Source organism: Prionailurus bengalensis, chromosome E4, assembly GCF_016509475.1.
Source record: "Prionailurus bengalensis isolate Pbe53 chromosome E4, Fcat_Pben_1.1_paternal_pri, whole genome shotgun sequence".
NCBI classification, from domain to species: Eukaryota; Metazoa; Chordata; class Mammalia; order Carnivora; family Felidae; genus Prionailurus; species Prionailurus bengalensis.
Window position 1 is genome coordinate 31,142,733 of NC_057360.1, and position 15,323 is coordinate 31,158,055.

Below are 15,323 nucleotides of genomic sequence, written 5' to 3' on the forward strand. Positions count from 1 at the left end.
TAATGAATACAATAAAATAAAGTAAATAATGTATTAAATTGGAAAAAAAAAAGAAAACGTCAGCAAATGTAATTTTTCTTGGTTTTAACGTTTTTGCTGTTCTCTCTTTTTTCAAAGGGATTTTGCTGTAGGAATCTGTAACAAAATCAGTGAAATGATTCAAGGTATGTGTGCTTCATTTAGTATTATGAAGTGACTTACTGGGATTTGTATTAATAATAGCTGCTACCATTTATTAAGTACTTACTGTGTGCTTGTCACCATTCATTTACTTATTCATTTAAATAATATTTATTAAGCGTCTTCTAAATGCCAGAGCTGTTCTGGGTGCTTAGGATACAGTAATGAACAAAACAAAGTCCTTGCCCTCCTGTAACCTACATTCTAGTGGCAGAAGTGGGGGGGGGGGGTGGCAATAGACAAATAAAAATAAAATATAACAGTTGCTATGGAAAAAAAAAGCAGGGTAAGGACAGGGAGCTCCCAGAGTAGAGTCCCCACCCCAGGGTGGAAGGGGGAGCTTTATATTTTGTATATGCTGGTCAAGGAAGGCCACTAGTGGAGTGATATTTGTGTGAGAGATGCAGATATTTAAGGGAAGAACAGTCTGATCTGGGGAGCGGAGGAGTTCGTTTCTTACTCTGTTCATGTTCCTCCAGTGTCTTCTTCCAGTTGCAGCTAAACTCAAATCCAGATTCCTTACCATGGCCTACAAGGCCCTAGTTTTCTAATCTCATCTTCTATATTACGCTTCATGTGTATTAACCCCATTTACCCTCCTGCTCATTAAAGGGGGCTCTGGGGCTCCAGCACTGCACAGCTCTAGAGAGCACCACGTCCTTTGTATTTTTCTAAGTGACATTCCTTTGAGTTGTACAACTTGGCAGACGTCGACAGGTAATGCTGTTAGGTCTCTTTTACAGAAAAGGAAATGGAGCCACGTTAAAATTACCTGAAGACCAGGATACAATGGTTGAGCTTTGTCCTGTTCTCTTTTATTCCTTTGTGCTTTTTTCTCACTGCCAGAAAAGGGCTCTACTGCAGAAAGCTATCATTAAAAGGATGCGTCACTCATTTGTTGAGTAGTTTTTATCAAACGCTTGCTCTGTCAGACAAGAGCTCAGCAGGAAACAGATATCACACTTGAATTAAAATAATCTAAGGTGGGTTTAAGGAAGCAACGATTTACAAAGTTGTGGGCAGGATGAACTGTAGGGGATAATGTAGTCCTGCACCCAAGGGCGCAAAGAGGGAGTGATTACCAGAAGCGTGAAGTCATGTCAAGAGGGCCACTTTGAAAAACTGACCTTCAGTGTGCTTGACCTGATGTGGCCCTGTGGAGAGGGACTCAGGGAATAAATACTCTGACGTCTTTCTTCTTCCTCCTATACCCTGTTGGGGCTCTACACTGGCTAAACTCAGACAGCGGGCAAATAGCAAGGGAGTTGGTGGAAGCTATGCCCATGACCTTCCTATGCCAGTGCGGGAGTATTGTGTGTATTTGGGTGATCGTTATTTGGGTATATTCACATGTAGAAACCCGCTAGTTTGCACACTTAAGATTCATTATTGTTTCTCAAGTTTTATCTATAAAAAATTTTAAGCAAAAGAACAGGAACTCTAGGGGGTTGAAAGAGAAAGAGGGAAAAAAAGCACAGGAGTAGGGTGGAGGAAGGCTGGAGCCCAAGATAGGGAAATGGCAGGGGAGTCTTAGTAATAAAAGCATCCTTACATTTAAATTTAAGTTGCTTGTGTTTCTGCCAAGGAAAACCTCTTGAGTGTCCCTAAACCAGTAAAAATGTCTATCAATGCGAAAAATTCCACTGACTGCTGGGTTGAGCATAGATTTGCAGAGGAAGGAGGGAGGGATATGAGATAGGAGTCTGCCATGGGGAAAGGTGTAAGTAGGGAAAATACTTAGGAGAACTTTGCAGTAATTCAGTCTGGAGATGGTGGTGGAAGTCAGCCAGAGGGACAGCAATGGGAACAGAATGGCATCGTCAGCTGTGGCTTGTATTTTAAAGCTACGATCAATAGTAGCTCAATAATAAATTTAGTAGATCAATAATCAATAATAAATAGTAGATCAATAATAAATTTAGATGTGGGGTGTGAGAGAAGTAAGAGAATCAAGAAAGGCTCTATAATGATGCACCTGTCATATACTAAAATGGGAAAAATTTTCCCATTTTTTTGTGGGGAAGACCAGAAGTTCTCTGCGCCCCAGTAAGTACAAAATGCTTCTGACCAGACATCCCAGTGGAGGTGACCAGGAGGTAATGGGATTCGTGTATCTGAAGTTCAGGGGCAGGGTGGAGGGGTAGGAGGAGGTAGTCTTTAGCATATGGCTGATAATGGAAGCCATGGGATTATATCACCTCACTCAAGGAAAGTACTGAGGGTGAGAAGAAAAGTGTATTACCAAGCCCAAGGAATACCAGAAATTAAAGTGTGGCTAAAAGAGATGAATACAGAGAGATTGAGAAGGAATAGCCAGAAGAAGGACAAAAGCCAGGAAGAGTATGCCTTCAAGAGAGAAGAGTTTCAAAGACAGAATGGCCAGCAGTGTCAAACGCATTTGGTGCTGTAAGGATCAAAACATTAATAACATAAGCAGGATATGGCTACAGAAAGGAAACCAGGGAGTCCATACTCTGACCTCATTTTTCTCCCCTCCATCTCCTGGGGCTCTCTGCTTTGGCCAGACCTAAACAGGCCACACAGCAAGGGAGTTGTCGATGGAAGGCACCCCTGGATGTTGGAATGTTCTTATATATTCCCACTAACGGTGACTTCACAATGGGAAAACAGTGTTCCGCAGAGTATGAATTAGCTTTTGGCATATATGTGGTGAATTATGATCTACAGGTTTTTGTTCTTTATCATCACAAAGCCATGCTGCAGAAGAAAACATGTTTTTGTGTAGCTACAGTGTTGACAGCAAAAGATACGCTGGACTTAATCCTCATGGAATGCCTGCCGTGGAGGAGGTAAAAAAAGGCATTGCCACACTAAGTTCAGAGAACTTCAGAACCCCTCCACACACAGTCTGCTTACATCCAGGTCTTGACTTAGTGTTGAAGGAAATAATTAAAACTGTAAACATAATTAAATTGTAGCCATTGAGTATGTGTGTACATATGTATATGTACCGGCATGCATATATCTTTTTAGTATGCTGTGGGAAGAAATAGATAGCAAATAATAAACTTTGCTTTCTGCTGTGCCTTTTAAAGGCATTTTCTACTGTCAGCATGTAGTTTCATACTGACCAAAAAATTAATGTTAAGATAAATGCTTTGGAAGAAAACTATCAAACTTAATTGGGGGTTAGCTTTACTATAATTATCTTTGATGTCGTAAACGTAACATTAGTATACTATTTGTTTTTAAATGGTCATTTTGCTAAGTGAATCAGATCTTTTTTCTTTTAATTTTTTTTTAATGTTTATTTTTGAGAGAGAGAGAGAGAGAGAGAGAGAGAGATCACAAGTAGGGGAGGGGCAGAGAGAGAGAGGGAGACAGAATCTGAAGCAGGTTCCAGGCTCCGAGCTGTCAGCACAGAGACAGATGTGGGGCTTGAACTCCTGAACCCCGAGATCATGACCTGATCTGAAGTTGGATGCTCAACCGACTGAGCCACCCAGGCGCCCCGAATCAGACCTTTTAAATGTGAAATATTATCAAGGATGATAATCAGAAACCTGTCCCTAACGATTCCTTTTGCATCCAGGGTTAGCCACACCAGTTGACTTGAAGCTGAAGTTAATCCCCATCCTTCAGCACATGCACCATGATGCGATCCTGGCGTCCAGCGCACGTCAGCTTTTACAGCAGCTGGTCACGTCCTATCCCTCCACCAAGATGGTGATTGTTTCTTTGCACACTTTTACTCTGCTTGCCGCTTCATCTTTGGTTGATACGCCTAAGCAGGTAATTTCAGTTCTCTTTAAACTGCCTTTTCTTCAGTAAACTTTCCTATTAAGTATAAACCAGGAAATTTAAGTAACCCCTAAGTTTTAACTAACTCCTAAGTTTTGATAATATTAAGGTCCCTTTCTCTGATAAAGATGACTTTAATTTCCTTTTGCTTGCTTTTTTCTTTCTGCATCCACAGTAGTAATTCTTGGGAGCCCTTTAAGAACATGAAGAAGTGAGGGCACTTGGCAGAGCATGGAGTTGGCAGTAAAGATTAAAAGGCCAGGTTCTGTGCTAGAATCTTACGAGTTAAAGGATTATAAGTATAGTTTTATGCACGAGGAGAAACTGGCCCAAACATGGACCCATAGCTAATAAGTGATAGGGCTGCAATCTGAAATGAGTCCTGTCTCAGATCTAAAAGCTTCACTAAACGGTAGTACATCCCTAATGGCAATTTCAGTGGCAGTGTTGTTCATGAATGACCTTTCTTTCATAGATTCAGCTACTATTGCAGTATTTGAAGAATGACCCTAGGAAGGCAGTAAAGAGACTTGCTATTCAAGATCTGAAATTACTTGCCAATAAAACACCACACACTTGGAGTAGGGAAAATATTCAGGTATGTGGAACTTTCAACATTAATATTTTATATAGAAAAATAATGCAACATTGTCATAAATTGTTCTACTTTCCATTTTTGTACCATCTTTGTCATCTTTTAAATGTTCGAATTTGAAAAAAAAAAATTAAGAGCAGTGTCGATACGTACGGCAGAAGTTATTTTTTAAGTGGCAAAATAAATACCTGAAACTCTTATCCTTTTGTGCATTGTTTGTTTTAGTGAGTTAGACTTTGCCTCTCAGTTTCCTGTTACTTTTCCCATAGCAGCACTAAGGCTACATGAGAAGCCCAGGAAAATCATTTATTTAATTCCTGTCTCCTTTACTCACTTTAGGGAGAACAGTTGGTGCCAGCTGTGATTTATTAGGGAGAAGGTACTGGAAGCGTAACTCAGCAAAGTATATTTTTCCTTTTTATAGAGAGGAAGGACATTCTTAAGTTTTATTTTGTAAATGCAGGAGCAGGTCTCAATCTCTAGATTTTTATTAAGGTTATTTACTTATTTTGAGAGCAAGAGAGAGAGCAGGGAAGGGACAGAGAGAGAGAGGGAAAGAGAGAATCCCAAGCAGGCTCCACACCATCAGTGCAGAGCCTGACGCAGGGCTCGATCCCCTGAACCGTGAGATCATGACCTGAGCTGAGATCAAGAGTCAGACTTAATGGACTGAGCCACCCAGGTGCCCCAGTCAATCTCTAGACTTTTAATGTGGCATCTTTTATAACATTTTTTAGGTCAAGTTAATGTTTTATATTTCTTCTCAAAAGAAGAAATTTGTTTATTCATTACTGTTAACAGATGCACCATTTTCTAAAAAATGTTTGAAGTGAAGTGGAAGATTATTAGAATGTAACCTTTATTTTCATGGATTTTATTATCTTTTGGTGTCATCATAGCTACAGTGCAACAAAAACCTTTGAATTTCAGATCATGAAGCTAAGGTGCTGCGTTAATTTGGGTTTTTTGTTTGCAGTTTTCTAAACACGTTTCCGTATGTTGTGATTGGTAGGCCCGACTATCCCAAGAGATAAGGGCAGGTGTTAGTATTTGCATTTAGGGGGTGAACAAGTTAGGGTTCAGAGAGACTTAATATGCTTAAGAGAGCTTCTTAAGGGGACTTAATTGAGATTTTAATTAAGAGAGCTCTGTCCTCTAATGCTTTTTCCACTAAATAATACTGTCTTTCCAAGAAGAGAATGTACTCGGCTACAGTAGGGAAGCAAACCCAGTGAAAGTGTTGTATTATTCCTTCACATTTGCCTCTTTATTGTATGACACATCACACGTACAAAAAAGTATGTAAAATATGGTTTAATGGTTTAAATAATTGTAAATGAAAACAATGTAGCCGCCATCCAGCTAGAAATAGAGGACTGCAGGCTCACAGACCCCTGCCACCTTCCCTCAGAACCAGAACACCTACCCAGAGGAAACTGCTATTTTGACTTTTGTGATAATCGTTTCTTCACTCTGTATTGTTTTACCACCTATATATGCTTCCCTGAAAAATAACGTTTAGTTTTTGTTTTTCTTTCTTTTTTTTTTTTTTCAACGTTTATTTATTTTTGGGACAGAGAGAGACAGAGCATGAACGGGGGAGGGGCAGAGAGAGAGGGAGACACAGAATTGGAAACAGGCTCCAGGCTCTGAGCCATCAGCCCAGAGCCCGATGCAGGGCTCGAACTCACGGACCGCAAGATCGTGACCTGGCTGAAGTCAGACGCTTAACCGACTGCGCCACCCAGGCACCCCTGTTTTTATTTCTTTTGCTTAACATCGTACTGATGAGACTCATCCATGTGTTTGCATGTTTTTTTTTTTTTTCCCTTTAATGGCTGTGTAGTTTTCCATTATACGAATGGACCACAGTTTATTTGCTTTTGATGGGTTATTTCCAACACGGGACACTTGCAAACAGTGCTGCTATGAGCATTCTTTATCTCTTGGCACATATGTGCTGGGCTTTCTTTGTATACTTAAGAGTGAAACTGCTGACTTCTAGAATATGTAGATCTTCAGCTCTACCAGTTAATGTCAAACTGTGTTCCAAATTGATTGAGCCAGTTTACATTCCTAATAAGGTGAGTGCCCATTGGTCCACTTCCTTGCCAACACTTAGAATTACCAGACCTTTACATTTTTACCAGTTTAGAAGTTGTAGTTTTATTTATTTTTTTTTAATTTTTTTTTAACGTTTATTTATTTTTGAGACAGAGAGACACAGAACATGAACGGGGGAGGGGCAGAGAGAGAGGGAGACACAGAATCGGAAGCAGGCTCCAGGCTCTGAGCCATCAGCCCAGAACCCGACGTGGGGCTCGAACTCATGGACCGCGAGATCGTGACCTGAGCTGAAGTCGGACGCTTAACCGACTGAGCCACCCAGGCGCCCCTAAAAGTTGTAGTTTTAATTTCTAATTCCTTGATTACTAAAGAAGTTGAACATCCTTTTAATATGTTTATTGATCATTTGGATTTTCTCTTTGAACATCATTTTAATATGTTTATTGATCATTTGGACAGCTATTCAAGTCTTGATTACTTTTCTGTTGATTTGTAGTCATTCTTTGTATATTCTGGATACTTGTACTTTATTGGTCCTTGGCATTCTATACAAATTTCAGAAGCAGCTGATCAAGTTCCAGGTTAAAAAAAAAAAAAAAAATGCTGAGAGGGGCACCTGGGTGCCTTGGTCAGTTAAGCATCTGACTTGATTTCATCTCAGATCATGATCTCATGATTTGTGAGTTTAGCCCCCTGCGTGGGGCTCTGCACTGACAGTGCGGAACCTGCATGGGATTCTCTCCCTCTCTTCCTCTTTCTGCCCCTCCCCCTTTTCCCTCTCTCTCTCTCTCTCAAAATAAATAAAACTTGAAAAAAAAGCTGATCATTTCATTGGGATTACATTGAATGCAAAGATCAATTTGTAAGAAATTGATGTTTTTACAGTGTTATGTCTTCTAATACATGAATAAATACATTGCATTTATTTAGTTTTCTGCAGTTTATCTTTTACCTTAGTCTGTTTTGTCTGATACTAATATAGTTACTTCAGTTTTCTTCGGGATATACCTACATGGTAGAATATCATCTTTTTACTTCTAGTCTTTATCTGTATGTTTCAGATATATCTTATGTTAATTCTGCTACAAAGACCTTACGACACACTACTCATTTATATTCCTCTAAACTCTTACGTATTGTTGTCATGTGTCTTAATTCTGTCTTATCAGTTTGGTTGTTTTATAAATTCATTGATCATTTGGACCTTCCACTGTCTTTACTCTTCAGGCTTTCTCTCTGGGATACTTTTTTTTCCTGCCTTTGGAAAGTCCTTGATTGATTGATTGATTGATTTTTTTTGGTTGGTTGATTGATTGATTGAGAAGTCCTTTAGTGAGGGTCTGTGGTGGTAAGCTCTCCCAGTATTTGCTTGTCTGAAAATGTCTTTATTTTGCCCTCAATCTTGAAAGATACTTTCTCTGGGGGTAGAATAATGCCCAGGGCCTTGAGGATACCATTCTGCCGTCTACTGATTTTCATTATTACTGCTGAGAATGGCAGTATTCTTTGGAAGGAACTTTTTTCCTGCTTTAAATTTTCTCTGTTTAATTTGACGGTCTGCACAGTGAACCATCTGTGGATTTCTTCTGTTTAAACTGTCTTGGCTATTGATTTTCTTGAAACATAAGAATGGTGTTTTTCAACACTTTTGGGAAATTGTCAGCCGTCATTTTTGCAGATGTTGCCAGTCTATCTTGCCTTTCCTCCCGGATCTCCAGTTAAATGTATGTTAGCCCTTCTCGTAATCCCCCCGTAATCTTTATCTTTTTTCCGCCTCTTTAACTCTCTGTGCCGTGCTCTGAATAATTTCTCCCGTCCATGTTTTAGTCCAGTAATTATCTCTCCAGCTTATCTAAGGTCTTTTCAGACCTGTCTCTGCTCTCTATTTCTCTTGGCCCTCTTTTGTAGTACCCTTTTTCCATATATACTTGGCTGTTTTTTACTTTAAGCTCCTCATTTTCCTTGGAGAAGTGTGTGTGAGAATCTTCTAAAGAATAATTTCTCTAGAGAAGGTTTGCGTTTGCTTCTGCTGGGTGGAGAGACCAGGTAGTGATTCATGTTGTGGGGAAAAATAAAGTCAGGGAAGAAGATCAGTGAGTGAGGAAGACGGAGGTTCTAGTTTTATGTAGGGTGGTCAGGGGAGCTCTCACTGAGAAGCTGACACTTTAGCAAGGACATAAAGGAGGGATCCCAACTTTGTGAGCCTCTGAAAGAAGAACATTACCAGTAGGGAAAACAGCAAGAAAAAGGTCCTGATGTGAGAGCATTCATAAGTGTGAGATCAGTGTGGCTGTACATACAGTGTAAGATGGGTGGAGGGGGTAGCAGATCATTTAGGGCCTTTGAGTCCTTTGTAAGGAAGGACTGTAGCACAGGCCATTATTATTTTTTCACTGAAATATATTTGACATATCACATTGTGTTAATTTAAGCATGTTATTATGGGACACTTCCATATTGTAATACGATTGCCATTGTTGTGATAATTAGCACCATCACATTACATAATTATCATTTCTTAATTTTAGTGTTTGGAATAGTTAAGTTCTAGAGTCTTAGCAAGCTTGATGATGATCATACAACATTGTTTTCCATATTCACTGTATGATACATTCGATCTCTAGGACTTACTTACTCATAAATTTGTACCCTTACACAACATCTGTCCTATCCTCCCACCCCCAGGTTAGACAGAGAGAGACAAATACTCTATGATGTCACTTATTTGTGGAATCTGAAAAGGCCAAACTTAGGAAAACTAAAACAGTGGTTACCAGGGTGATGGGGGTGGGGTGCAGAGGACATTAGTATACTTGTTCTAAGAGACTCTCTCTGGCTTAGATATATTGAGACTAGATTGTAGGGACACAAGGGCAGAAGCAGGGAGAACATTTAGGAGGTAGTTGCAAATATTCCAATTAGAAAATACTGTGGTTATCTGAACCCGGGGGAGCAGTGGAGATAGCAGCGAGAAGTGGTAATATTCTGGATATATTTTAAAGGCAAAGCTGACGGATTTACTGGCAAATTATACGTAGAGTGTAAGAGAAAGAAAGAATGACTCAAGGTTTTTGGCTTCAACAAATTTACTTGGATTGAGTAAGATTCTGGGAGGCTTTTTTCTTGAGGATCAGGAGTTCAGTTCTGAACAAATGACGTTTACAGTGTCAGACATCCAAGTAGAGATGTCAAGGAGTTGGGAGTTTAGTGAACAGATCTACCTGAAGTTGTAAATATGGGAGTCATCAATTTATAGATGGTATTTAAAGTCATGAGACCAGATGAGTCACCTAGGGAGAGAGTATAGATGAGATTCAAGGAACGATGAAATAAGAAAGAACCAGCAAAGCAACCTGATATGCAGCCTGTGAGGCAGGAGATAAGTCAAGATAGTATTATTTTATAGGAAGAAAGTTACAATCAACCATGAGGGATACTGCACTATATTTGTATTCTTCAGGATATGAGGACTGATAATTCACCTTTGCAATTGGTAAAACGAAGTCGTCAATGACCTGCATGAGAGCAGTTTTATTGGAATATTGTGGGCACAAGACTGGTTGGAGGAAAACAGGAAAAATACAGACTGTGAATATAGAAAGTGGGTTTTAAAAAATTTTTTATTTAAACATTTTTTAAGTTTATTTATTTTGAGAGAGAGTGCTTGCATGTGCACGAGTGGGGGAGGGGCAGAGAGAGAGGGAAAGAGAATTCCAAGCAGGATCCGAGCTGACACAGCAGAGAGCCCATTGTGGGGCTTGAACCCACGAACCATGAGATCATGACCTGAGCCCGCATCAAGGGTTGGACACTTAACCTACTGAGCCACCCAGCTGCCCCTATTTTTTATTTCTTTTTTAAGTTTGAGGTTTTTGTTTTGTTTTTAATTTCAGAGGGAGAGAGAGAAAACAAGAGAACGAGCATGCGGGAGGGGAAAGGGGGAGAGAGAGAATCTTAAGCAGACTCCACATTCAGTGTGGAGTGGAGCTTGAACTCAGGACCGGGAGATCATGACCTCAGCTGAAATCAAGAGTTGGATGTTTAACCAACTGAGCCACCCAGGTGCTCCTAGAAGGTTCTTTTAAAGGAGTTCTGCTTTACAAAATAGGTCAGTTGGAGTAAGACAAATCCCATATGATTTCACTCAGGTGGAATTTAAGAAACAAACAATCATGGGGGAAAATGGGGGAGAGGCAAACCAAGAGACAGACTCTGAACTATAAAGAACAAACTGATGGTTATCAGGGGGTCGTTGGAGAAGATGGCGGGGGGGCGCATGAGTTAAATAGGTAATGGAGATTTAGGAACGTACTTGTGATGAGCACCAAGTGTTGAGTCACTAAGTTGTACTCCTGAAACTAGTATTACACTGTATGTTAACTAACTGGAATTTACATAAAAACTAAATAAAAAATACAGGAGTTCTGCTTTAAAGAGCAAAGAATTGAGACTGTACTGCTAAAGTGTATGTTGTCTGCTTTTTGTTTTTATCATGGGAGGAATTTAAAGAAACAGAAGTGCCATTAAGCTAGGGTAATAGAGGATTGCCAGATAAGATATTTGAGCAAAGCAGTGTATATACATATGGTTTCTGGCATATATATATATAAGTGCTTATTTAAGAGGCGCCTGGGTGGCTCAGTTGGTTGGGCATCTGACTTGGTTTCAGCTCAGGTTGCGACCTTGGGGTTGTGGCGTCCAGCTCTGTGTCAGTCTCCTTGCTGGGCATTGAGCCTGCTTAGGATTCTCTTTCCCTCTACCATTTGTACTCTGTCTAAAAAAAAAAGAAAAAAAAATGCTATTGTAAGAGTAGCTCTAAAAAACTATATTAAAGGTAAGATTTTTCTATCATTTTCCTTCCTGTATACTTTGACAGATTGTAGGGTTCAGGTGGTGCTGTCTTAATAAAATGAATTGGGATCTTTATCTTTCTATATTCTGGAATGGTGAATAGCTATGACAGAAATTTTCTGTCTCCTAAGGATACTGCTTAAAAGGTATCAGAAACCCATCTGAACCTGGAACTTTCTCCAAGGATAGTATTTTGAGAATATTTCCAATTATCTATATAGGTATTGCCCTATCTTTTCTACCTCTTCTTCAGCCAGTTTTGATGTTTTCCATTTAATTCACTTCTCAGATTCATTAGTATCAATATAGAGAACCTTTATAATTTTTAGTGTTTTTGTATTTGAAATTTTATCTTTATTTTTTCTTACTCTTTGTGTTTATATCCCCCTTTTCTTGATTTGACTTTGCAGAGGCATGGCTTTCTTATCTTTTTCAAGGGCTTAGAACACTTATTTTTATTCTTGTTTAATAATGAAAGCAGTTAAGGCTATTAATTTTCCCCGTAGTGCAGATTGCCTAAATTCTATAAATTATGGCTTCTAGTGCTCTCATTGCCATTAATTTGAAAAGCATTTTTTAGAAGTCAGGTTTATTGTGGTATAATTTATTTACAGAAACCTTTCTAGGTATACTGATCAATGAGTTCTAGTAAGTGTGTGTAGTTATATAACCACCACCACAATTGATTGACATATAGAACATTTTCATCACCCCAAAAGTTCCTTCAGGCTCCTCTGTAGTCAGTCCTTCCCCCAACTCCTAACAACCACCAATCTGATTTCTGTCCCTATAATTTTGCCTTTCTAGAATATAAATGCAGTCACACAGTATGTAGCCTTCTGGATATGACTTTTTTTTACTTAGCATAATGCTTTTGATATTCATTCATGTTGCTGCATTAAGCAGTAATTTGTTCCTTTTTATTGCTAAGTAGTATCCCAGTGTATGGACGTACCACAGTTTGCTTATTCATTCACAGGGTGAGGGACACTTGGATTGTTTCCAGTTTTTGTTATTATAAATCAAGCTACTATTGTACAGGTCTTTGGGAGACATTTCTGAGGTAAATACCTAGGACTTGAACTGGTGGGTTGTGTGGTAAATATATTACTAACTTTGTAAGATACTGCCAAGCTGTTTTCCATGCTGACTGTACCATTTTACATTCCCACCAGCAGTATGTAAGAGTTCTACTTCTCTATCTTTGCTAGCACTTTCTATCACAGGGCTTTGTGATTTTAGCCATTTTATTAGGTATGCAATGGTATTGCGTCATGGTTTTAATTTGCATTTCCCTAATGACTAATGATGAGTATCTCTCAGGCTTGTCATCTATATCTCTCTGGTGAAGTGCCTATTTTAATCTTTTATGCATTTTTTTTAAAGATGGTGTTCTTGTTACTGAGGTTTTTATATATTCTGAGTACAGATACTTTATCAGATATGTATTTTACAAGTATTTCCTGCCAGTACGTGTCTTTACAGTATCTTCTAGAGAGTAGAAGTTATTTACTTTGATGAAATTTAGTTTATCAATTTTTTTTTCACTTTTTTAGGTTGTGTTTTTTGTTTTATCTAGGAAATCTTTACCTGATCCAAGGTCACAGAGATTTTGCCCTGTGTTTTTTTCTAGAAGTTTTATAACTGTGGTTTTATATTTAGCTCTGTGTGATCCATTTTGAGTTGACTGTTGTCTACTCAAGTACAAGGTAGGGATTGATACGCATTTAGATAGGCAATCATCCCACACCTTTTGTTGAGAAGACTGTCCTTTCTTCATTGACTTACCTTAGCATCTTTGTTAAAAATTCTTTGACCATATTGACATAAGTCTGTTTCTGGGTTCTGTTTCTTTGATCTATGTGTCTATCCTTAAATGAATAGCACACTGTCTTGGGGTTTTTTTAGTTTTATTTATTTAAGTAATCTCTACACCCAGTGTGGGGCTCCAACTCACGACCCTGAGAGCAAGAGTCCCATGCTCTTCCGATTGAGCCAGCCAGGCATCCCAATAGCACACTATCTTGATTACTGTACCTTTATAGTAAGTCTTGGAATCAGGTTGTGAGTCCTCTACCTTTGTATTTATCAAAATTATTTTGGGTGTTCTAGGTCCTTTGCCTTTTCATATAAAATTTAGAATCAATTTGTCAGTCTCTGCAAAAAACCTTGCTAGGATTTTGATTGGTATTTGCATCTATAAATCAGTTTGAAAAGAGCTGACATCTTAAAGTATTGAGTTTTCTGATCCATGAACAAAATATCTCTCTCTGTTTATTTAGGTTTTAGTTTATCATCAGCAGTTCTTAGTTTAAAGCATCCAAATCTTGTAACATTCTGTTAGATTTATTCCTAAGTAGTTCGTAGGTTTTGGTGGTATTATAAATGATTGTTTTCTTAGATTTCCAAGAGAGCAGTTTTGATTTCTTCTGTGACCCTGAAATTAATTTTTTTCTTTATTCATATTGTTTTTTTCTGGTTTTATTGAGATACACTTGACACACATCACTGTATAAGTTGAAGGCGTGCAGCATGCTTTCACTTACATTTATTGTGAAATAATGATCGAAGTAAGTTTACTTAGTGTCCGTCATCTCATGCAGGAACAATAGAAAAAAGTTTTCTTACGATGAGAGCTCTTACGCTTTACTCTCTTAACAACTTTCATATACATCACACAGCACTGTTGACTGTAGTCATGTTGTATGTTCCACGCCTGATACCAACTGATCTTATAACTGGAAGTTTCTGTTTTTGAAGTTAGCAGTTTTTTGTATTCATGGAATTTTTGTTGTTGCCAACCTTCTGTTATTAATTTCTAATTTTAAAGTTTCTTTGAGACCCAGTGTAGGATCACTTTTTATAAATATGGTTGACCATTGAACAACATGCGTTTGAACTGCATGGGTCCACCTATACATGGATTTTATATATAGATCTGTCATATTACCATGTTCTACTGTGTAGGGAGTCAGCACCCTCACCCCTGTGTCAACTGTAGTTCAAAGGATTTAAAAAGAAGGTATATTTTCTATATTAATTATATCAGATATGTTCTATGTAGTATAATATGTAGACAAATATATAGTATATAATGTTACATGTTATATATATGTATTGTGTTAATATTACATATTACATGTAATGTTACATATTGTATATGTATACTATGTACTATATATATTACTAATATAGCATTTTAGTATAAAGCTATATTGAATCTACTTTATTGATAGTACTCAAGTATACCATCTTAAATTAGTTTTTTTTTTTCCTTTTGATCTATGGAGTTTTGATATTTATTCTCTTCTCACACCCATTTGCATTTTAATTTAAAAATCTTAGGGGCGCCTGGGTGGCTCAGACTGTTGAGTGTCCGACTTCAGCTCAGGTCATGATCGCGTGGTCTGTGAGTTCAAGCCCCGCGTCGGGCTCTGTGCTGACAGCTCAGAGCCTGGAGCCTGCTTTGGATTTTGGGTCTCCCCCTCTCTCTGCCCCTTCCCTGCTCACGTGTGCACTCTCTCTTTAAAAGTAAATAAACAGTAACAAAAAAAATTTTTTTTAATCTTAATGCTCTTATTGCACAAATAGAACTTATTAATATAAAGGAATCCTCTATCCTATTTAAAGCTTTTTGCCTCTAGGGGCTCCCTCTATCCTATTTAAAGCTTTTTGCCTCTAGGGGCTCCTGGGTGGCTCAGTTGGTTAGGCGGCCGACTTCGGCCCAGGTCATGATCTCACGGTCCGTGAGTTCGAGCCCCGCATCGGGCTCTGGGCTGACAGCTCGGAGCCTGGAGCCTGTTTCGGATTCTGTGTCTCCCTCTCTCTGACCCTCCCCCGTTCATGCTTTGTCTCTCTCTGTCTCAAA

At 38.7% G+C, this 15,323-nt stretch overlaps 1 protein-coding gene across 1 annotated transcript in view; it reads left to right on the top strand.

The window, feature by feature from the left end:
• INTS7 (integrator complex subunit 7) overlaps positions 1–15,323 on the top strand; it is a 92,857-nt gene that overhangs the window by 27,727 nt on the left and 49,807 nt on the right. Inside the window, exons 5-7 of the mRNA XM_043569006.1 lie at positions 118–164; positions 3,734–3,933; positions 4,418–4,540. Coding sequence (XP_043424941.1) covers positions 118–164; positions 3,734–3,933; positions 4,418–4,540 — 370 coding nt within the window. The remainder of the gene's footprint in view (positions 1–117; positions 165–3,733; positions 3,934–4,417; positions 4,541–15,323) is intronic.